The 20874-nt window shown below is 40.7% G+C and overlaps 2 protein-coding genes across 4 annotated transcripts in view; one reads left to right on the forward strand and one right to left on the reverse strand.

Moving 5' to 3' along the window:
* ASPH (aspartate beta-hydroxylase) overlaps positions 1–11281 on the forward strand; it is a 239825-nt gene extending 228544 nt beyond the window's left edge. For all 3 annotated transcript variants that reach the window (XM_066378983.1, XM_066378984.1, XM_066378985.1), the window contains 3 exons: positions 4425–4516; positions 4889–5022; positions 9022–11281. In XM_066378983.1, coding sequence (XP_066235080.1) covers positions 4425–4516; positions 4889–5022; positions 9022–9172 — 377 coding nt within the window. In that variant the 3' untranslated portion in view covers positions 9173–11281. The remainder of the gene's footprint in view (positions 1–4424; positions 4517–4888; positions 5023–9021) is intronic.
* Positions 10698–20874, reverse strand: part of CLVS1 (clavesin 1) — a 184411-nt gene continuing 174234 nt past the window's right edge. Inside the window, exon 6 of the mRNA XM_066378989.1 lies at positions 10698–13013. Coding sequence (XP_066235086.1) covers positions 12926–13013 — 88 coding nt within the window. The 3' untranslated portion in view covers positions 10698–12925. The remainder of the gene's footprint in view (positions 13014–20874) is intronic.

Genomic DNA, 20874 nt, shown 5'->3' on the forward strand with positions numbered 1-20874 from the left:
ATAATTGAAAAGTCCAAACCAAAAAGTAGACTTATTAGGAAGACAGCTCTAAGTTTTTAAGTCTAAAAGGGTAATAGGTTTAAAAGAATCATCAAAATTTATACAGACACCAGCAATTAACAATCATTTTTGAAATGAGGGCCCTTCTCAACTTTGCATGAATTGTTAACAGTATTTTCTTCTCATTTTTTTTTTACTTTCGTGGTATTTGTCCTTAAATCCTTTTTCCAGTTGAATGAAATATGTATATCCTTTTTTCTTAAGTTTGACAGAGTAATCTATTATGTTGTTAAAATCTCATAAAATTATTTCTCACCTTATCTAATTCCTGCTTTTATATTTTTTGCCTCTTGTTGTTCCATTTTTAAAACTGTTTATTTTATTATTCTTTTAAAATTTTCAATTGAAATACCTTGGTAAAATTATTTTTTTATTACTAGAAACACTTAAGATTATGGACTGATATCTGGGTACAGCTTTGGATATATTTCATAAGCTCTAATGTATGATATTTTTACTGTGTTATTTTAAAAATGGACTGCCTTTCCATCTTGATTTCCATTTTGATTCAAAATAATTTACATGTGTGTGTGCACCTGCTTGGTCAGAACCATGTATTTGTCAATGGGTTGCAGTTGAGTAGAAATTAATTTCTATTTTTATTTTATCACAAAAGAATATCAGTCACATATTTCACTTTTAAAAAGTTTTATTCAGGTTCTTTGTGGCCTTTTATTTGTGGTTTCAAGCTTCTGGGAGGGACCCAGTAACTACTTTCTGGAAAGAAGTTTACAAAGAATTTTGAAGGCGATTAATATCATAGGTTGCGCAGAGCGAGATGGAGTCTCTGAAGGCAGGTGCCCTCTCAGTGCTGCGGCTCAGACAGACAGAGACAGTCCTGTGGCAGTTGGGGTTGGAGACGATGAGGGGGAGAGACACAGAGCTCAGGTCCTGACCAAGAAACGGATGTATATCAACTTAGTTGTCCAGTTTGGTTAGAAGAGGATGCTGCAAGATTGTTGAAGGCCTTGCGCTGTGGCTGAAAGTTTTGTTTCAATCCAAATGTTAAGTGGGAGTTAAGGTAGACCTCTAAGTGATATAATCAGAATTTAAGCATATTTATTACTTTTTAAATGATTAACGTTTTTGAGTTGGAGAAAAAAGACAGAATCAACGATATAAATAATGGGTTTTTTTCCTCATAGATAAGTTATTAAACCCCTATGTGAATGTTGTGGAACATCTGTTTTGTTCAAATGTATTAATTGTCAGCAGCAGTGAACAATGAAATACACAGTTAGCAACCGTGCTGCACTGTGCAGTCAGCTGTTCTTTCTTCCAGGGTCTATAGGAGACAGTGTTGACAGACCCCAATAGCCTTTCTGAACTGGCTCAAGCTGAAGTTCCGAATCCTTCTTAACACAGTATTTTAACAGTAGCCAATATCAAGTGGTCAGGGTTGTCGTGCAAGTTGAACCTGTTGTCATCCTAGCAATAGAGCCTTGCCTAAGAAAGATACAACCCAAGGCCTTTAGAAATCCCAACTCCATGAATATCTCATAAAGTGTATTCACTTATAAATGAAAAATTCAGTTGATTCTTTCAGATCTGTGTGGACAGTTAGATCTCTTTCTAGGGCCATTTTCCCAGAGAAACAAAGCATATCACTTGAGAGTTACTTTCAGTTTGGTGAGAAGTAAAAAAACAACAAAGTCACATTGAGTTCAGCTGCTGGACAATTTTCTCCTCAGCTGAGTAGTTCTGGAAATGACAAATTGTGCTTTAAAGCATAGACTTTGGAGACCATCAGTCCAGGATTGGAGGCCTGGCTGCACTCTTATTTGCTGTGTGATGGCAAGTTCCGGGACCTCTGAGCCTCAGCCTCCTCCTCTGAGAACTGGCAGTGAAAATAGTGCCTCAAGTATGGGGTTGTTATGAGGATCAGTAGCTCTTTTGAAGGGTCTGACACACAGTAATTCAATAAATGATAGTGATACTTTTTTTTACTACATAATAATCATGTTGTACAATAATAACAGCAGTGGAGAGGCAGTCTTGGGTCATGGTTAAGAAAACGGACTCTGGGTCCAGCTAGGCTGGAATTCTTGCTGTGCCACTTATTGTGTGACCATGCGCCTTGGTTCCTCTTCTATGAAATTCAACACTAATAGCACCTCCCCGACCAGATAGTGTGGGCAACAGATCAGTCATCCTAATAATAGGGAGTGGTGAACACCATGGAACTGTTGGTGCATTCCTGCCCTCGTGGTCACATGTGAATAGTTAAAATGGCCAATGACAGTCCACGGATACCAGGCATCTGCTAAACAGCTTTTCCCGCCACAAAGAATCTGTATTTACAGACTAGAAAAGATTTATGTGACTAGAGGTGCTCTCTAATCGAGTCCTGACAAACTAGCAATTCTAATGACACATTCATTATGTTACCCAAGATGCATCTGTTCTCCAGGAGCATGTGGTCAGCCCTCCCTACTGTACCTGTGTGAAGTCCAGCCAAATCTGGTTGCTCCTTAACCCACCAGGCTTCACTTAAATGCTGCCTGACCAGGACAGAACCCAGATTTAAGTCTTGCCAGACTGTCCCCAGATCCTACATGTGGGAATGGAAAGCTAGGACTTAAAAATGCTTTATGATAACTTATACAGGAATGTGTTTATTGAAACTGACATTTATCATTCCACTCACTTAAGCCATTCCATTAATAACTAAAAATAGCCACTAACATGTGACCCAATTAAAAGGCAAAAGGAATACTTAGAAAAAGCCAGTGTAGATATAGAAGCTATTTATATTTTCTAAAATCTTGAGGTCACTTTGAGAACACCTTTATGTTCCATTTCTTTTAATGCATTCTCAGTACATGATTATCTTAGGACACAACTAACATTCATTAAATAAAGCTAAACTCAGCTTTAGATGTAGAATCCTTTGCAGGCATCTTGAATAGGGAGTCAAAATGTTTCTATCTTTTAAAAACTCTATGAAAGCAAATGATGCTTTGTACCTTCCTAAGCACATCTTCTCTAAGAAATAGTGATTCTGTAGATGATAAAGAAATTTGCATGGTCTAGGATGCTTAAGACTACGTCACAAAATCTTTGTGTCTGGCACAGTAATTTGGAAAACATCATCTCTCAAAAACCTCTTCCTGTCTTCACTTAACTCCTATGTTTTATCTACACATAAAGGATGATCTATAAAATAAAAAAATATATTAAACTCCTATTAAAAATGTTTAGGTAACTCTTTAGTCCTGGAAATGCATTTTTTTCATCAGTAGCAGGGGTATTAATTTACTGTGGCTGCTGTAAGAAGTGGCCACAAACTCAGTGGCTTGACATAACATGCATTTATTACCTCTAGCATTCTGGAGGTCGGGGGTCTGCAGTGGGTCCCCTGGGGCTGAACTCAAAGTGTCTCGGCTGCATTCCTTCTGGAGGCTCCAGCTCCCAGAGTCTGCCCACATTCTTTGGTCTGTAGTCCCTTTCCATCATCAGAGTCCGCAATGGCCAGTCTGTAGTACCTTTCCATCATCAGAGTCCGCAATGGCCAGTCTGTAGTCCCTTTCCATCATCAGAGTCCGCAATGGCCAGTCAGGTGTTTCCCTGTCGCTCAGACCCTGGCTCTGCGGCCTCTCTCTTCCTCTCATAGGACCCTGTGATGACATTGGGCCCATTTAGTTAATCCAGGATAATCTCCATATTTTAAGGTTTGCTGATTAGAAATTTCTCCTTTCCATGTTAACATAACATATCCATAGGTTCCTGGGTTTACAATGTGGACACCCTTGGGGAGGGGCCAATATTCTGCCTGCCATGGGTGGGGTGGGAGAGAATAAATATTCTACCCATGCCTTCCTGCTTATAAAATTGGCAGTGACACGATCTGCTTTGCAGGACTATTGTATGGATCAAATGGAACAGTGCCCACAAGGCACTTAGCCCTGGTCCTAGCATGAGCAGGGATGTGAATGTGAGGGCCCTTCTCCCAATGCCTTTTCCTGTCCTAATCTTACTACTCCCTTCACCTGGAGTTTCCATCCAAAATAAACCTATTACTAAGATCCAATTTAGTTTCATGAAAAGGAAGCTCTCCTCTGATTTCTTAGAGTGTGCATAGTATATATTCTCAGTAATTCTGTTCTTTATCTTCCATTGCTTTTTATTAATTAGCATCCTTTGACATCCTTTGTCAAATCATCCTCCAGTTAGTGGAAAATTCTAGTCCTTGCTCTGCAAGTCGGTATCTATGAGAACAAGACACATTGTTTTCTTGCATATGTGCAGCCTTCTCAACCCTACAGTAAGGATGAAAATATAGATTGCATGTGGTCGTAACAGGATGAGTTTAAAGCTTTACTGTGATTTGTTTCTGACAATGCTTTTATCGTTTATTGTTCCAGGAAGAAAAAATGAAAATGCCTGTAAAGGAGTTCCTAAAACCTGCTCTTTACTAGATAAATTCCCCGAGACAACAGGATGCAGAAGAGGCCAGGTACCGAGGGTGTTTCCAGTGCTTGGGAGAACACAGTTTGCTTTTTAGCAATAAGGGAATGCTGATGATTACAACTGATTTTATTTTTCCCTTTTGACCCAATGAATGCCTCTTTTCACTGTCTCTTAATGAAACAATTTCTTGGAGTTAATGTCAGAGTGGAAGGTGGAAAATGTTTGGTATGCATAGCTTTGTGGAAAAGAGGAGTACTTATTTTTAGTTCCTTAACAAAGAAATAAGAGGAGAATATTAATTCTGAGTCTTACAAAGGCTCTAATTCAAACTGACAGTAATTTTGTACTGTCACTTTAATTTAGCAATTCCCCCACACTTTGATAAATGGAAGAACGGTGTGTTATATTTTCTGCACAGATCAAATATTCCGTCATGCACCCAGGAACTCACGTGTGGCCGCACACAGGGCCCACAAACTGCAGGCTCCGAATGCACCTGGGCTTGGTGATCCCCAAGGAAGGCTGCAAGATCCGATGTGCCAACGAGACCAAGTATGTTTGCTCCCACCGTCTTCTCTCTTAATTATCGACCCTGACAGATACTTTCCCTTCCTTTGTAACTGATGTAGACAGGGGAGTGTGTTGTTGATCCAAACTCTTTAGTCTCTGTACCTTCTTTGTCTTTTATGTTCATCTGGAGATATTCCCCAGTTCCAGGGACACCTTCTGTTTGATGAGCCTTCTTGCTTCTCTTTCTAGATGGACAGACTTGCATTCAGAGTCAGCTGACTTGTGCTGAGCCCCATACTTATTACACATTGTGTGTGTATTGCTTTACCCCTTGAATTATTCAATAATACAAAGAGTCTCCCTTCCTGAAGAGAACACCCTGGTGACAGTTCTGTTTTACTCTATAGAGGAGTCAGCATGGTGCCACGGAAGCTGGTGGCCTTGTTCAGATCCTTGCCCTGCCACCTGATTCTGTGTAACCTTGGCTCATTACTTAATCCCCTCAAGCCCCAGCCTTCCTGCTTATAAAATTGGCAGTGACACGATCTGCTTTGCAGGACTATTGTATGGATCAAATGGAACAGTGCCCACAAGGCACTTAGCCCTGGTCCTAGCATGAGCAGGGATGTGAATGTGAGGGCCCTTCTCCCAATGCCTTTTCCTGTCCTAATCTTATTACTCCCTTCACCCGGAGTTTCCATCCAAAATAAACTTATTACTAAGATCCAATTTAGTTTCATGAAAAGGAAGCTCTCCTCTGATTTCTTAGAGTGTGCATAGTATATATTCTCAGTAATTCTGTTCTTTATCTTCTATTACTTTTTATTAATTAGCATATATTAAGCTAATCTCCATGAGTAGGTTAAGCTCCTGGAGAGCATAAAGGAAGCTGTTGGTTTTATGCATTTCTTATAGTCCTTGGTAGAGGCTGATCGGGGTGGGTGCTCAGGAGTCATTCCTTCAGGTGTTGGCAGATACCTCCCTGCCCTGGGCATGGCACGCGGTGCAGAGTGCTGGGGCGGATTCGAAGATGAATGCCGGGGGGCCTTCCCCTGCCAGGCGTATCTGATCAAGGAGGAGTCACAAGAGATACACAGATAAAAATGCTACAGATAGGTCAGTGGGCAGCTCATTTGCTGCCAAGGTTTCATTGGTGGGTTTCTTTTTAGAGAGGTGGAGACAGAGATAGACAGGAAAGGAGTGAGATGAGAAGCATTAGCTCTTAGTTGTGCCACGTTAGTTGTTTATTGACTGCTTCTTATATGTGCCTTTACCAGGGGGCTCCAGCTGAGCCAATAACCCCTTGCTCAAGCCAGCAACATTGGGCTTCAAACCAGTGACCTTTGAGTTCAAGCCAGCAATCACAGGATCATGTCTATGCTCAAGCCGGCGACCCTGTACTCAAGCCAGATGAGCCCATGCTCAAGCCAGATGAGCCCGTGCTTAAGCCAGCAATGCTCTATCCACTGCACCACCACCTACTCAGGCAGTCAGTGGTGATTTTAAAAGACAGGAAAGACTTAGACATTGAGAGCTTGGAGAGAAGGCATTCCAGGCTGAAAGAGGAGCATCTGTAAAGGCACAGAAGCCAGAAGTCACAGGCCACATATGAGGAATATTGCATGATTTCAGGAATTGAGAGGATGAGATACTTTTTAAAAGTAAACTGAGCCTGACCAGGTGGTGACGCAGTAGATAGAGCGTCGGACTGGGATGTGGAGGACCCAGGTTCAAGACCCCAAGGTCACCAGCTTGAGTGCGAGCTCATCTGGTTTGATCAAAAGCTCACCAGCTTGGACCCAAGATCGATGACTTGAACAAGGGCTTAGTCTGCTGAAGGCCCACGGTCAAGGCACATATGAGAAAACAATCAATGAACAACTAAGGTATTGCAACGAAAAACTGATAATTGATGCTTCTCATCTCTCTCCGTTCCTGTCTGTCTGTCTCTATCTATCCCCTCTCTGACTCTCTCTCTCTGTCTCTGTAAAAAAAAAAAAAAAGTAAATTGATACTCATTAAAATTTTCAAGAGTTTATTTGTACATACATCAGTTTGTTTTTGTTTTTGTTTTTGTTTTTTTTTATAAATTTTTATTAATGTTAATGGGATGACATCAATAAATCAGGGTACATATATTCAAAGAAAACATGTCTAGGTTATCTTGTCATTCAATTATGTTGCATACCCATCACCCAAAGTCAGATTGTCCTCTGTCACCCTCTATCTAGTTTTCTTTGTGCTCCTCCCCTTCCCCCTTCCCCTCTCCCTCCTTCCCTCCCACGCCCTCCCTCCCCCCACCCCCTGTAACTACCACACTCTTGTCCATGTCTCTTAGTCTCGTTTTTACATCAGTTTGAATCAGGCAGCGTCAAACCAAATATGGTTAGGAGCAGTCCACCAACAGGACCTAGGGCAAGCTTTTTATAGAGAACACACCGAAGCATAGGAAGAAATTATTTGAGCAGCTATAGCATTGTGGTTGCCTGGCTTACGGAAGCCTGGTTGGCTGTGTGTGAATGGTTGTTAAATTGTACTTTCTCAGATTCCAGTGCACTGACTCGGCCTAGGTATTGGTTTGCTTGTGTAGGCTGCCAGCACATAAGAGCCCCCTCAGTCTGGTGGCCTCCTTGTGCCCCCAGCACAAAGAATTATGTGGTCCTAAATGTCAATAGTGCCTGTAATATGTAAATTAATTTAATATTGAGTAATCACTTAGTAATGAACATAAAGACACAAATCATTTTCCTAAGAAATTTTGATAATGTAATAACTTGAAATCAAGTTAGCATTTTTCCTCCTATAATTTTAATTATTTGCTAATCCAGAATTTAAACTTATAAGTTCTTAAGTAGAATTTTACTATCTAAAGAAAATTTCCTAGTAAAAAAAAGTTTTTATTTTAAAAACATAATTTAGCATGGAATATATTGATAATTGATACCTATTTGAAAAAGAGGAGAACATTAGCATGGTTAATAAACTTTCACTGGATTTGAAGGCACTGTGTAATTGCTGCCTGCACACTATATTTAGATCTAGGCTCCTGTATAGATATCTTAGGACATAGGGCTATTGGCCCTAATGGATATTTTGATGGAAAATATTCCATGTATAATCCAGTTGTTTCACAGATGACATTAGAAATATTTACCATCTATCCTTCTATAAAATAGAACTTTCTTTCATAAAGTGGAACTTTAACAAATGGAATGGGTTGAAAAGAAAACCATTTGGAGATGCAGAGATCCCCTGCCAGGTATCCTACAAGCTAAGAGAAGCCTGGGAGCCAGTCACTGTGTACAGGTCTAAAGTCATCCCTGAACCTGCAGGGAGAATTTCATGGCGTCATTGGCCAGAAGTCAACCTGGGCATGGGTGGTTGGGGCATGCGTCTGAATGCTTGCCCAACTAAACAAGCCTTGCCTAGGTTTCTAGCAAGAAAAAGTATGTTCTTTTCACCAGTCTCTTGCTCATTGTGAACCTTCATTGCTGAGCATTGAAAATTGATGTTCATGATAAGAATCCTGAAATTCTTACCTGACATGCAGTGGTGCAGTGGATAGAGCGTCGACCTGGAATGAGACCCCAAGATCGCTGGCTTCAGTGCGGGTTCGTCCACTTGAGCGTAAGATCATTAACATGATCCCAAGGTCTCTGGCTTGAAGCCCAAGGTTGCTAACTTGAGCAAGGGGTCCCTGGCTCATCTTGAGCCTCTGGTCCAGGCATGTGTGAGAAGCAATCAATGAACAACTAAAGTGAAAAATCTACAAATTGATGCTTCTCATTTCTCTCCTCCCTCTTTCTCTTCCTATCACTGATTCTCTCTCACTTGCTCACTCTTCCTCAAAAAAAAAAAAAGAAAAAAAATATCTTGAAAGTCTGTCTAAATCACCAAGGAAATAATAAACTCTAAACCTTGACTTGGTGGTTCAGTTGTCTGGTAACATTGCAAAGGTCATCATAACAGTACCTTCCTGCACGTAGACATGAATTGATCCTCAGGCATCGGAATCACAAGAATCCTATTTTTCTGTTGCAGGACATGGGAAGAAGGCAAGGTGCTCATCTTTGATGACTCCTTTGAGCATGAGGTGTGGCAGGATGCTGCATCTTTCCGGCTGATATTCATCGTGGATGTGTGGCACCCAGAGCTGACACCTCAGCAGAGACGCAGCCTGCCTGCGATTTAGCATGTCGCGCGGGCACAGGACACACTGGAGAGAGGCTGCCTCTCTGGCTCTATCTTCTTGGATGTGGGGATGGAAGTTCAAGCACCAGTGCCCTTAATACCCTTGACTTGCAGCCTGAACATTTCTAAACCTCTTCTTAGGGTTAGAAGACACTAAAGGGAATGTTTGCCTCACTGCAATCACCTTAGAAAATACCCTGCTGTATTTCATCCCATGACAGCACCCATCTGGTGCCCGTATTTCAGGTAAATACGTGATAGCTTCTACCATGCCAGCCAAAGATGTTTTCCTCATTTAGAATAGGCTGTCAGTGTACAGTGAGAATACATGTAGAAACTGTGAATGGATTGCTTAGCTTCTAATTTTTCTATGCAAATATATTTTTCTAGGGTACTTAGATGATTTTTTGTCATCATATACCACTACTTTTTTTGTTGTTGTTAATTTTAATGATGCTATGTAAATGCTTTTCTTCTAGCTGTTTAATGGTAACTTTCCTGGTGAACTCACACTTCTCTCTTTTATCTCTAGACAAAGACAATCATGAAGGAAGCAATTTAATTTTCTTAATACAAAGGAAAATTTGTAATTATGCCAATATCTATGAACTGTACAGCTCTCTACCCGCTGAGTCTATTTGCTCTTTTTAGCTTCATTGAGAGCCGATGTCTTCCTTTCTCTCCTTACCACACGAATGGTGGAGATGCTGTCAAAATGGCATTTCTTTTTAAGAGGAAGCTTTCAGACTAAAAGGAGACATGAAATCACTTTTTATATTGAGTTATAAAAATGCCACATGTTAATTTTTTTTAATGCCAAGTGTTAGGGTTTGAAAAAAAAAAAAAGGAAAGTTTTTCCAAGTAAAAATGTTCCCACGGGATCATGAAGGCCGGTGACTGCTATGACGCGGCCCCTGCCTCATCCTGTCCATGAGACAGGGTTGGGATCCAGAATATCTTTGCCTGCTGTAAATCCATGTGAGTGACAGTGTCCGGGAATGGAGTCCCATCACAATTTGCGAGAATAGGAAGGATGGCAGAGTGGAAGATCAAGAATGCCAGGATTCTTTTCCTGGGTACCAGATGTCAAAATAGCCTTCCTCTTTGAGAGAGTTCGGAAGACTCTTCCAGTGCCCTGGCTTGAGAAACTTCTGCCCTGTAAACATCACTTTGAAATAGCAGTTATTATTCATAGTTTTGCTTTAATATTACCCACAGCCTAAAAATAGCTGTTGAAAAAATAGTCTTGCCTACTCATTTCAAAATAACAAAGTCATTAATCTGGTGGATTATGAATGCATTAAATGATGTTTTTAAACATTGAGCTAACTAGAAAGGTCAGCTGTGAGAATGTCATAATATTAATGCACTGAATTTTAAGCCAATATGAACAAAAATGTGGAACAAATGACACTTAGGTTACCAAATGTCATTTACAGGTAGAAAAAAAGCTTGTGCTTTCTTTTTCATTCAAGGACAATCAGAATCAGTTCTTTCCAATTGAAATGGACCGTTTTTGCTTGCCCTTAAAGCACAATAGCTTTCAGGAGAGAGTTTGCAAAATATTGCTTGTGTCCCCTTATGTTTTGCCAGTGTTTAAAAAACTCACTAAAATAATTGAAGCAGTATGTGAGGAAAAATATCAAAATTAATTACCAAACTCTATAAAAAAAGGAAACTCTTGAAGAATAAAAAGGTATTTGTGTTCTTCAGTATTTATTCAACAGAGGAAATGACAGACAAAGGACAGTACAATCCAGTGCTCATGTGGTAACATTTGTGTTACTTTTTACAGGATTTGGTTCTTGTATGGATGCTGCTTACACATAAAGAAATTCAAAGTATAAGTTGTCATTGTTGAACCATCACCTTACATTCATGTAATGAACTCATGAAATAGAGTAAAAACTAGGTCTTAACTTAGTAGTTATAATGGTGTTTAAAACCAGGTCACCATAGGATTCTAAATATTGCCAATTGAAAAGCCAGAATTGTACCTACTGTTGCAAAAGGGTTGGCAATAATTGATTCCAATAGCATTTGAAGTACTGGGGTTCCACAACTACCTTAAAAACCCAAGTAATAAAATGGTTTTTCTGATTCACTTTAATTCTTCATCATCCTTCCTTATGTCACAGTATATAAGAAAAGTGTTTCAGTCACTGCATTGGTAGAATTATTACAATATTATTTTGTTATCTAAAATGTCTAAACAAAATGAATTGGTCTTATTAATACTGTGATGCAGTTGTTTGAGAAATAGTTTTAATTCTATTTCAATTTTATTTCAAGGGTGGAATACAAAAAGTACTTCTGTTAACCATTATCTACCAGTAGAAAAAAATTAAAACACTAGATTCATTGAGAAAGAGATGTAATAAATGGTTAATATTAGTAATACACTCCATTGAGGATGATCTGTGACCAGTTGAATCAGCTCTTTCCTTTGAATTTTTTAGCTAACAAAATAACCCTCCCAAATCCTTAAAATGTAAAATCATTTTTTACTGCCCATTGTCAACGAAAATATTTTTATTTGACATTGAGCGCCCACTGGTCATACTAATGAATGTCATGCAGATGTCTGGGAGAATGAGAGATATCTAAAAACATATAACTGGTTTGAGAAACATGGCACAAGTGAGGATGTTATGTCCTATGATGTCTTTAATTTTATCTAATTCCTCTAAATGGATAGTTGGGGAGCTCCATTTCTAAGGAGAATAGACAAAGAAATACAATGATCTTTGGCATTTCATCCTGCGTTCCTAGTCTCTGATTTTCAGTACTTGCATATTTAGCCATCCTTAAGAGTCTTCCTCCAAGATCGAATACCTACCTGCTCAGCAACAGCCAGGCCCTTTCTTATTCCTTTATCTGTTTGCAGGAGGAGGGGGTAAGGGGTTAGTTGCTTTAGTAACACTTTTCTTTGCTGTAGTGATTCAAGTGAGGCAACTTGAATGTACTTATTAATCATTGACATGGGTTTCCAATGGGACCCCACCCCCATCTGCAGATACAGGTTGCCTGTGAAAGTCACATTGCTAAGATGAAATAATCGTATTTCACATTGTGTGCCTTCTTTTAAAGTCAACTCGTGACAATCAGCTGGTAGCCTGACAAAAGATGTGATGTCAAAGTCATTTTTGCAGGATATCAAAATAAACTCTGAAAATAGCCAGACCTCAGAGAACATGCTCTCAGGCTGAACAACTTGATGCTGGTGATGAGGTCAAGGAAAATAATTCAATAAGAATGGAAATTACTGGAGATACCGTTGTCTCAGGGCTTTGCACTACATTAAACTTGACAATTGTGTCTGCACAGTTTAATTCTGACGTATCTACTTGGAAATGCACTTAATCTTAAATTACAAAAAACTGGAGAAGGTCTCTGGGCAATGCCTCAGAAAAATCCTTGTTCTAATGCAGAGTGTGCATCAAATTTAGTTTTTCTCTTTTCAATTCACTTAATACCATAAATGTGGGAGAGGGGAATCTTGTTTACATAACTGCCTTGCTTTTTTCTCCATCCAGTGCCCTCATTGAAAAAAAAGAAAGCATCTCTCAAGACTTTGTTTCACTTTGGCTGCTCCGACCAATGGCTGGTGACAGTCATTACTGGGTGGCAAGAGTGAAGAATCTGTTGTCAAGCCGAACGCACGTGTCTGTGTGGGTCAGTTGCTCATGTGCTTCCTGGGTGGCTGATACCACTGACGGCTGGCAATATGCAGGAACATGGAGTGACTCAGGGTTCAGTCCAGAGCCAGGAGTGGCTGAGTGTTCTCATTCTCCCCCTTCTCCTCATGTTTCAGGGTACCAGCTTCTACCACAGACTGAGATCTAATAATATGGGAAGGAAGGAAAGAGATATGATTACAAACAATTCATGAGGGCAACAATTTTGGAACCTTGGAGGGCGTTCGGATTTTATATTCCCTTTATTATTCAAAACGTTCAAAATAACTAATCCCCTCCCCTCGAGGAGCTCTGTTTTCCTTCTTTTGTGTGTGTGTCTTCTACTCCACATTTTTATAGGGAGAGAGGCACCTTGGAATCTTCTGTGCAGAAAACTCATCCATTGGTAAAAGAAATATGTGACCTAACCACAACTTTACCCCAGCTTCTAAACATTCTATGGACCTTGAGATGTATAAAGTCAAATAAATTTTGTTGGACTTTTTTTGAGAGAGAGTGAGAGAGAGAAGCATTAACTAGTCCCACTTAGTTGTGCACCCATTGGTTGCTTTTCATATGTGTCCTGACTGGGGCTCAAGTTGGCAACCTTGGGTCCAGCCAGTGACCCTGGCATCAAGCCAGCAAATTTGGTGCTCCAGGATGATGCTCTATATACTACACCACTGGCCAAGGCTTTTGTTGTATTTTTAAAATTTTTCAAAATACTTTTTAGAGCCTTTATTCAACTCAAAGTCATAAGAAAATGTCATGCATGATGTTAAGACCATTGAGCTTTGGAATCAAATAGTAAATACAGATTCTACCCCTTACTGGCTGAAGAATTTTTAAAACTCTGAACCTTTACTCTCTCACCTGTAAAATAGAACTATTATCTACCTCCCACAGCTGTTGATAAGGACCTTATAATATACACAAAGTTTTTTACATGCTTTCTAGTTTTGTAGTTAAAATTGATGGAGCACACTATTGCTATTAACAACAGTGATCTTTAATTTCTGATGTGTCCTTTCATATTGAAGCAATAACCATTTCTTTCCTGAGTTTATAACATGGATTGAAACTAAAATTATTTTTCAGTTTATAAAGAGAAAGTTATAAGAGCTATGAACACACCATTCAATAAATGTTTACATGCTAAAAAGAAAATCATTCAAAACATTAAAATTGATTAACCAAGCAAGCAAAATTTACAAACATGTGCAGTAAATGGTTAACTCAGTAGACCTGAGTTGCCCAAACCTTCCACATTCCAATGGTCAGTCTCTTGCCTGCCTCCTCTAAACCCTTGGGTACCCTGCCTTATAAAAGCACCTTTATATAACTGAAACTTTGGGCCATGCCACATAGTATGCTGACAATGATTTATATTGAATGCCTGTTTTTGTATGCCTGAGCTTTGAGTCACACTGTATCAGTTTGACCTCTAGTGATGGGGGGAGGGGCAGGAAGAAGGAACTGAAGACTGAGTAGCTAAGGGCAATCACACACACACCATATGCCTATGTGACCGACCTACCCCCTCATCCCCAATTAAAGCCCTGAGCACCAAGGCATGGGCGAGTTTCCCTGGTTGGTAACACTTTGCACTTTTTGTTGCACATTATTGCTAAAAGAATTAGGCTCTGTTTGTGTGACTCTGCTGGAATGACAACTGGGAGCTTGGAACTGGTCCAGTGGACCTGGACTCCACCCAATGCACCTTTTTCCTTTGCTGGTTTTAATCTCTACTCTTTTGCTGTAACAAACCATAACTGTGAGTCCTGGCAAGTTATCAAACCTTAGGGTGGTCTTAAGGACCTCAAACACAAGCTGTAATAACAGTAATATTTGTTGTGTATGCACCTGCCATTGCTATAAGTTCTTTACATGCATTAGCTTGTTTTCACAACCTGAAGAAGTGGTGCTATTGTTGTCTTCATTTTTTAGATGGGAAAAAAAGTAAGGAACAACAATAACAAAAATCAAGTAACATAGGAAAAGCAACAAAAATAGGGAATGAAGAACAGGACAGATTTATCACCATCACACTACTCCTGGTATACCTAAGGCTACAAAGCTGTTCAGCTGAAATATTTAGTGTTCCTTCCACCTCACCATAGAAATAATTTTCTGCCTAAGATTCTTATCTCCACTCAGGATATGTATATGCTGCCACAGTAATCTTGAGAAAGAAGAATGAAGTTGGAGGAATCACACTACCTAATGTCAAACTATATTACAAGGCCATAGTAACATGGAGCCCTGGCCATTTGGCTCAGCAGTAGAGTGTCAGCCTGGCTTGTGGAAATCCAAGGTTTGATATTTGATCAGGGCACACAGGAGAAATTACCATCTGCTTCTCCACCCCTCTCCCTTTCTATCTCTTCCTCCCGTAGCCATGGCTCGGTTGGAGCTACTTGGCCCTGGGCGTTGAGGGATGGCTCCATGGCCTCGCCTCAGGCACTAAAATAGGTCGGTTGCCAAGCAACGAAGCACCTGCACCAGATGGGCAGAGTATCTCCCCATAGGGGGCTTGCTGAGTAAATACCAGTCGGGTGCATGTGGGAGTCTATCTCTCTGCCTCCCTGCTTCTCACTTAAGAAAAAAAGAAAGCATAAAATAAAGACATTAAGGAATCAAATTAGTACAGTTGTCTCAAATCAATAGGTTTTTACTCTAAATATCAATCCAGCCAAACAGTCCAACTTTAAGTGTGAAGCCTAACCTTTACAATAAAGTGGATTCATATTTTCTTGGAGTGGAGCAGAGGACGCCCCAGGCAGCTCCGCTCTTTTACACATTTTCTGTGCATTTCTCTCTTTGGTTTAGTTAAAGCTCTGCTGTCTGGAAGTTGGGGAAATTTATAGAATTATACAAGAAACAGAAAAGCCACAAATCCAGAAGACAGCCAAACAAGCAGGAAGAAAACCAAAGTGCCATCTGCCTACTCGAGACAACTCCCTCCAGCACCTCGGACAGCTGCCTAGCCGCTGTGCCTTACAGGCCCTGGGGAAAATGGCGGCTATTGGTCATTCCACTTTAGAGACCTCAACACTGCTTTTCTCATCTCCTTTCAGGCTAAGTGGCTTTATTTTACAACATGGCAAGTAAGTCATAATCACGGAGTTACAAGGGACTTTTATCTAGAGTAACCTAATAGGAAATATTCAATAAGGGACCATGCAGCCTCTTGAATACATCTAACTTGAGAAACACACTTCTTCAGCCCCTCGAGGGGCAACACTGCTATGCTAGTAAGTTCTTCCTTGCACTGAACTAAAATCTGTCTTCTAGCAACTTCTGTATATTGTTTCTGGTCCTATCTGCTGGATCCACCCTAGTATGTATAATCCATGGGGTCCACATAAACAGCCATTTAAGTATTTATCTAGACCTTATTGCCCTCATCACCCTCACCAAGGCTAACCGAATTCTTCTTGTGCCATGGTTTCTAAAGCTCATCACTCGGCACTCTCCTGCATCAGCTTTATGAACTGGTTGCCTACGGGGTGTCATCTCAAAATAGAGTAAAATTATTGCTTTCTTTTTTTCTTTATGTATGCTTCTGTTGAAGCATAAAAAAAAATGCACCTAGAATTGCATTAGCCTTTCTGGCACTCACATAACACAGCTGAAGGAAAATACACCTATATTTACACATGCTACTGTTAAACCATTTCTCCCTCATCTTGAAGGTGCTTGGTTGAGTTAAACTTTATCTTTTAAAGTTTGGTTCATATTTCCACCGTATCATCATCCTTTTGAATATTGAAATATTTTACCTGTCCAAATTATTGCCTGTGCTTTTTAAAAATTGATTGATCTTAAAAAGACAAAGAGAGGAGGGGGGAGCACTCATTTGTGCATTCATTGGTTGCTTCCCTTATGTGCCCTGACCAGGGATTGAACCCGCACCTTTCTGTTTTAAGATGTGGCTCTAACTAACGGAGCCAACTGGTCAGGGGTTTGTTAGTAATTTTCATGAGTATTAGATTTGTTTACAAACTTCCCTGCCCTTGTTTTTGAAGCCATTATGGAAAAAAAAAAAAACTCAACAAATTCTCAAATATTGAATCTTCATACAGTCATTTATTTATATTCAGCCATGCTAGGGAATGTCTGTGAATATTTCCTGCTAGGTCAGGGACTGTGAGCAAATGTTGAGAAACCTTTATTCTTTTGTGGAAATATTGTATCCATTACCCAGTCATAGACCCACTAGTACTGTGATAGCACCCAGAAGAGATGTTTTTGGGTGAGTGAGGCCTTAGCTCTAGAAGGAAAGGGAGGCAAGAAAAAGCTGTCCACACATGGCATTGTTACAGACTTTGTTCAGGTGACTGTTCCACCTCCACCTGGGGTCAGATTGGACCTATGTGATTTCTTCCTTTTTTTTTAGTGAGAGGAGAGGAGGCAGAGAGACAGACTCCCACATGCACCCTGACTGGGATCGATCTGGCAAGCCCAGTAGGGGGCAATGCTCTGCCCAACTGGGCCACTGCTCCATTGCTCAGCAACTGAGCCATTTTTTTAGTGCCTGAAGCGGAGTCCATAAAGCCATCTTCAGTGCCCCAGATCCAATTCATGAACCAATTGAACCATGGCTGCGGGAGAGGAAGGGGGATGAAGGAGGGGTAGAGAAGCAGGTGGTTGCTTTTTCTGTGTTCCCTGACTGGGAATCAAACCCAGGACATCCACATGCTATGCCAACACTCTATCACTGAGCCAACTGGCCAGGGCCTGTGATTTCTTTCAATATCTGTACTGGCAGCAGCACAGAATGCAGGCTCTCCTATCTCAGTCAATAACCTGTATGTCTTGAGCAGGTAGCTGATAACAATTGAACAAGTCTGAGGAACTGAGCATTCAGACCCAAACATAACTTTTTTGCCTGCATTTTCTCTCATGAGACAGATGACTATGGTCTCTTTACTTTCAGTGGGACATAATTCCATTTACCTGATCACACAATGAACATTGATATAAGTAACACTATGTTATGATATTTGTAATTTATTGAAAGAATATAAAGCAAATGTTGCTTTTAAAAAATCAAGTACAGCCTGACCGGGCAGTGGCGCAGTGGATAGAGCATTGGACAGGAATGTGGAAGACCCAGGTTTGAGACCCCGAGGTTGCCAGCTTGAGTGAGGGTTTACTCGGTCTGCTGAAGGCCCGCGGTCAAGGCACGTATGAGAAGGCAATCAATGAACAACTAAGGTGTCACAACACGCAATGAAAAACTAATGATTGATGCTTCTCATCTCTCTGTTCCTGTCTGTCTGTCCCTGTCTGTCCCTCTCTCTGATTCTCTCTCTGTCTCTGTAGAATAAAATAAAATAAAATAAAATAAATTTAAAAAAATCAAGTACAAGTAAATGAAGCCAAGAGACACACCCATCTTGAATCTTGCCCTCAGTCCATTTAGCTGAGTCAAAGTAATCTCTGGGAAGACTGATCCACTGGTCCCAGATAAAAATGTCTCCAGCATTTGTAAACAGAATGCTCACAATTGTGCATCTAGTGTAGTAACTGTGGAGGAGCCACTTACCTTGTGACACCCTTACCCAGATCATTCTTGGTGGTAATCTTCCCATTCAGGGCTTTACCTTCTCACAAGAAGCTTAACACTTCTGCTAAAATAAACATTTCAGACTTTCTCTTGGGTTGTCTCTCCAACTCTGAAAGCCAGCTTAACCCCAAGGGCAGGCAAGGGAGTGATTTGAGTGATTTCAGCCATCATTATCTCAGGGTGTAGCAAACTACCATGACAAAGGCTTCATTCTAGTATTGATAACTACACTTTTTTTTCCTGTTATATTCTCCTCTCTTTCCCCCTCCTTCCCTTTACTGCATCCTTGCCTCCCTTCCTGCCTTTCTCTCTTCCTTTGTATCTTCTCCCTTCCTCTTTTCCACTCTGAAATTTGGAACTTTCCCCACTTCATATCATCAAAGATCTACAACCATGATTTAATTTTTACTGAATCCAGGAAGAACAAGGTGAAAACAGAAAACATTCACCATGAACAAGCCCACACTGAGCGATGGTATCTCAACAGCTATCCCCACAGATTCTTACTAATGAACAGCCATTGCCTGGCTTGAGTTCTATGGACCCCATACCAGGATGCCAAAACTCTGCCTTTCAAACCCAGGCATTTCCCAAGAGTGACAGAAGAAAGGCCAGAGCTGGCAGGAGCTTCAGAATGATCCAATCACACCTTCACTGACTCAGGTCCTACCCATTCGTTTTCCAGAGATCAACCTCATTCCTTCATCAGGTAGCATTCCACAGGCCTGCTGTCTTTCCCCAAGTCAGCAATGGGCTTGGCTTTGTGGAGTGGCACAAAATTTCTAATATTCTGGTGAGCCTATAGAAGGACTTCTAAACAGAAAGAGAATTTTTAAAATATCTTTAAAGAATTCTTCTAAGTAATTCTACGCAGCATCTTTTTCTTGCTGTAACTTGAAGTATCGAGGAAATTCCCTCAGGAGCTCCAGCTTGGGCCTGAATGATGCCTCCACCACTGACTTCGTGATCTTGGGTGAATTCCAACTCCTCGTCTGTATGTGGAGATATAATACTGCCTACATCACAGTAGGTGGGAATATGCACATTAAATAACTGAGGCATGTAAAGTGCCTAGACCAGTGTCAGCTTGGCACTTATGCTCATTTTTTTTTTTTTTTTTTTTTTTTTTTACAGAAACAGAGAGTCAGAGAGAGGGATAGATAGGGACAGAGGAATGAAGAGAGATGAGAAGCATCAATCATCAGTTTTTCGTTGCAACACCTTAGTTGTTCATTGATTGCTTTCTCATATGTGCCTTGACCATGGGCCTTCAGCAGATCGAGTGACCCCTTGCTCGAGCCAGCGACCTTGGGTCCAAGCTGGTGAGCTTTGCTCAAACCAGATGAGCCCGCGCTCAAGCTGGCGACCTCGGGGTCTTGAACCTGAGTCCTCTGCATCCCAGTCCAATGCTCTATCCACTGTGCCACCGCCTGGTCAGGCTCATTTTTAACTGTTATTATTCCTCCTCACTCATAGATAACAAAAAGTAAGATTTGGAATTACTGAATTAATTTACAGTTTGAGCCACAAAGCATGAAACAAACTCAAAGCATTATAACAACTCTTCCGCATTATAAAATGCGGATGAGAGAATTTTGTGTTCTGATGCACCATGGAACCTAAGGCTAAATAAAAAACTAACATTTCAAAATAAAGACTGATACTTTTAAAATTCAAAATAAGTGTTGAGACTCTTCCACCTGAAAGCTAAGCTCATTACCTTCCCTTATATCTTACAATTTTTAGAAGTAACAAATTTTTATCATTAATAAGAGAGATGAGAAGCATCTGTTGATGTAGCTTCCAGTGAAACAAATTTGCAGTTGTTTCCCACTGTTTGAGCAACATGGGGTTTCTTTCTATCATTATGCCTTAATGATGTCCTCGATAAGGAGTTTTAAGATATGTTTTTTAAGACACGTACATATTCTTCTGTTCAGCTACCAAACTGTTCATAATCAAAACCGTCTGTGCAGAAAACATGGCTATGCTTACTGGGAACAATCAATGATTACTGAACAAGGTAAATAAAATAAAATATTTTTTTTTGTATTTTTCCAAAGCCAGAAATGGGGAGGCAGTCAGACAGACTCCCGCATGCGCCTGACTGGGATCCACCCGGCACGCCCACCAGGGGGCAATGCTCTGCCCATCTTGGGGCGTCACTCTGCCGCAATCAGAGCCATTCTAGCGCCTGTGGCAGAGGCCATGGAGCCATCCTCAGCACTCGGGCAAACTTTGCTCCAATGGAGCCTTGGCTGCGGGAGGGGAAGAGAGAGACAGAGAGGAAGTAGAGGGGGAGGGGTGGAGAAGCAGATGGGCGCTTCTCCTGTGTGCCCTGGCTGGGAATCGAACCCAGGACTCCTGCACACCAGGCCGACGCTCTACCACTGAGCCAACCAGCCAGGGCCAATAAAGTAATTTTTAAGAAAGATAAGCCTAAGTATTTCTCAT

Source organism: Saccopteryx leptura, chromosome 3 (assembly GCF_036850995.1).
Source record: "Saccopteryx leptura isolate mSacLep1 chromosome 3, mSacLep1_pri_phased_curated, whole genome shotgun sequence".
NCBI classification, from domain to species: domain Eukaryota; kingdom Metazoa; phylum Chordata; class Mammalia; order Chiroptera; family Emballonuridae; genus Saccopteryx; species Saccopteryx leptura.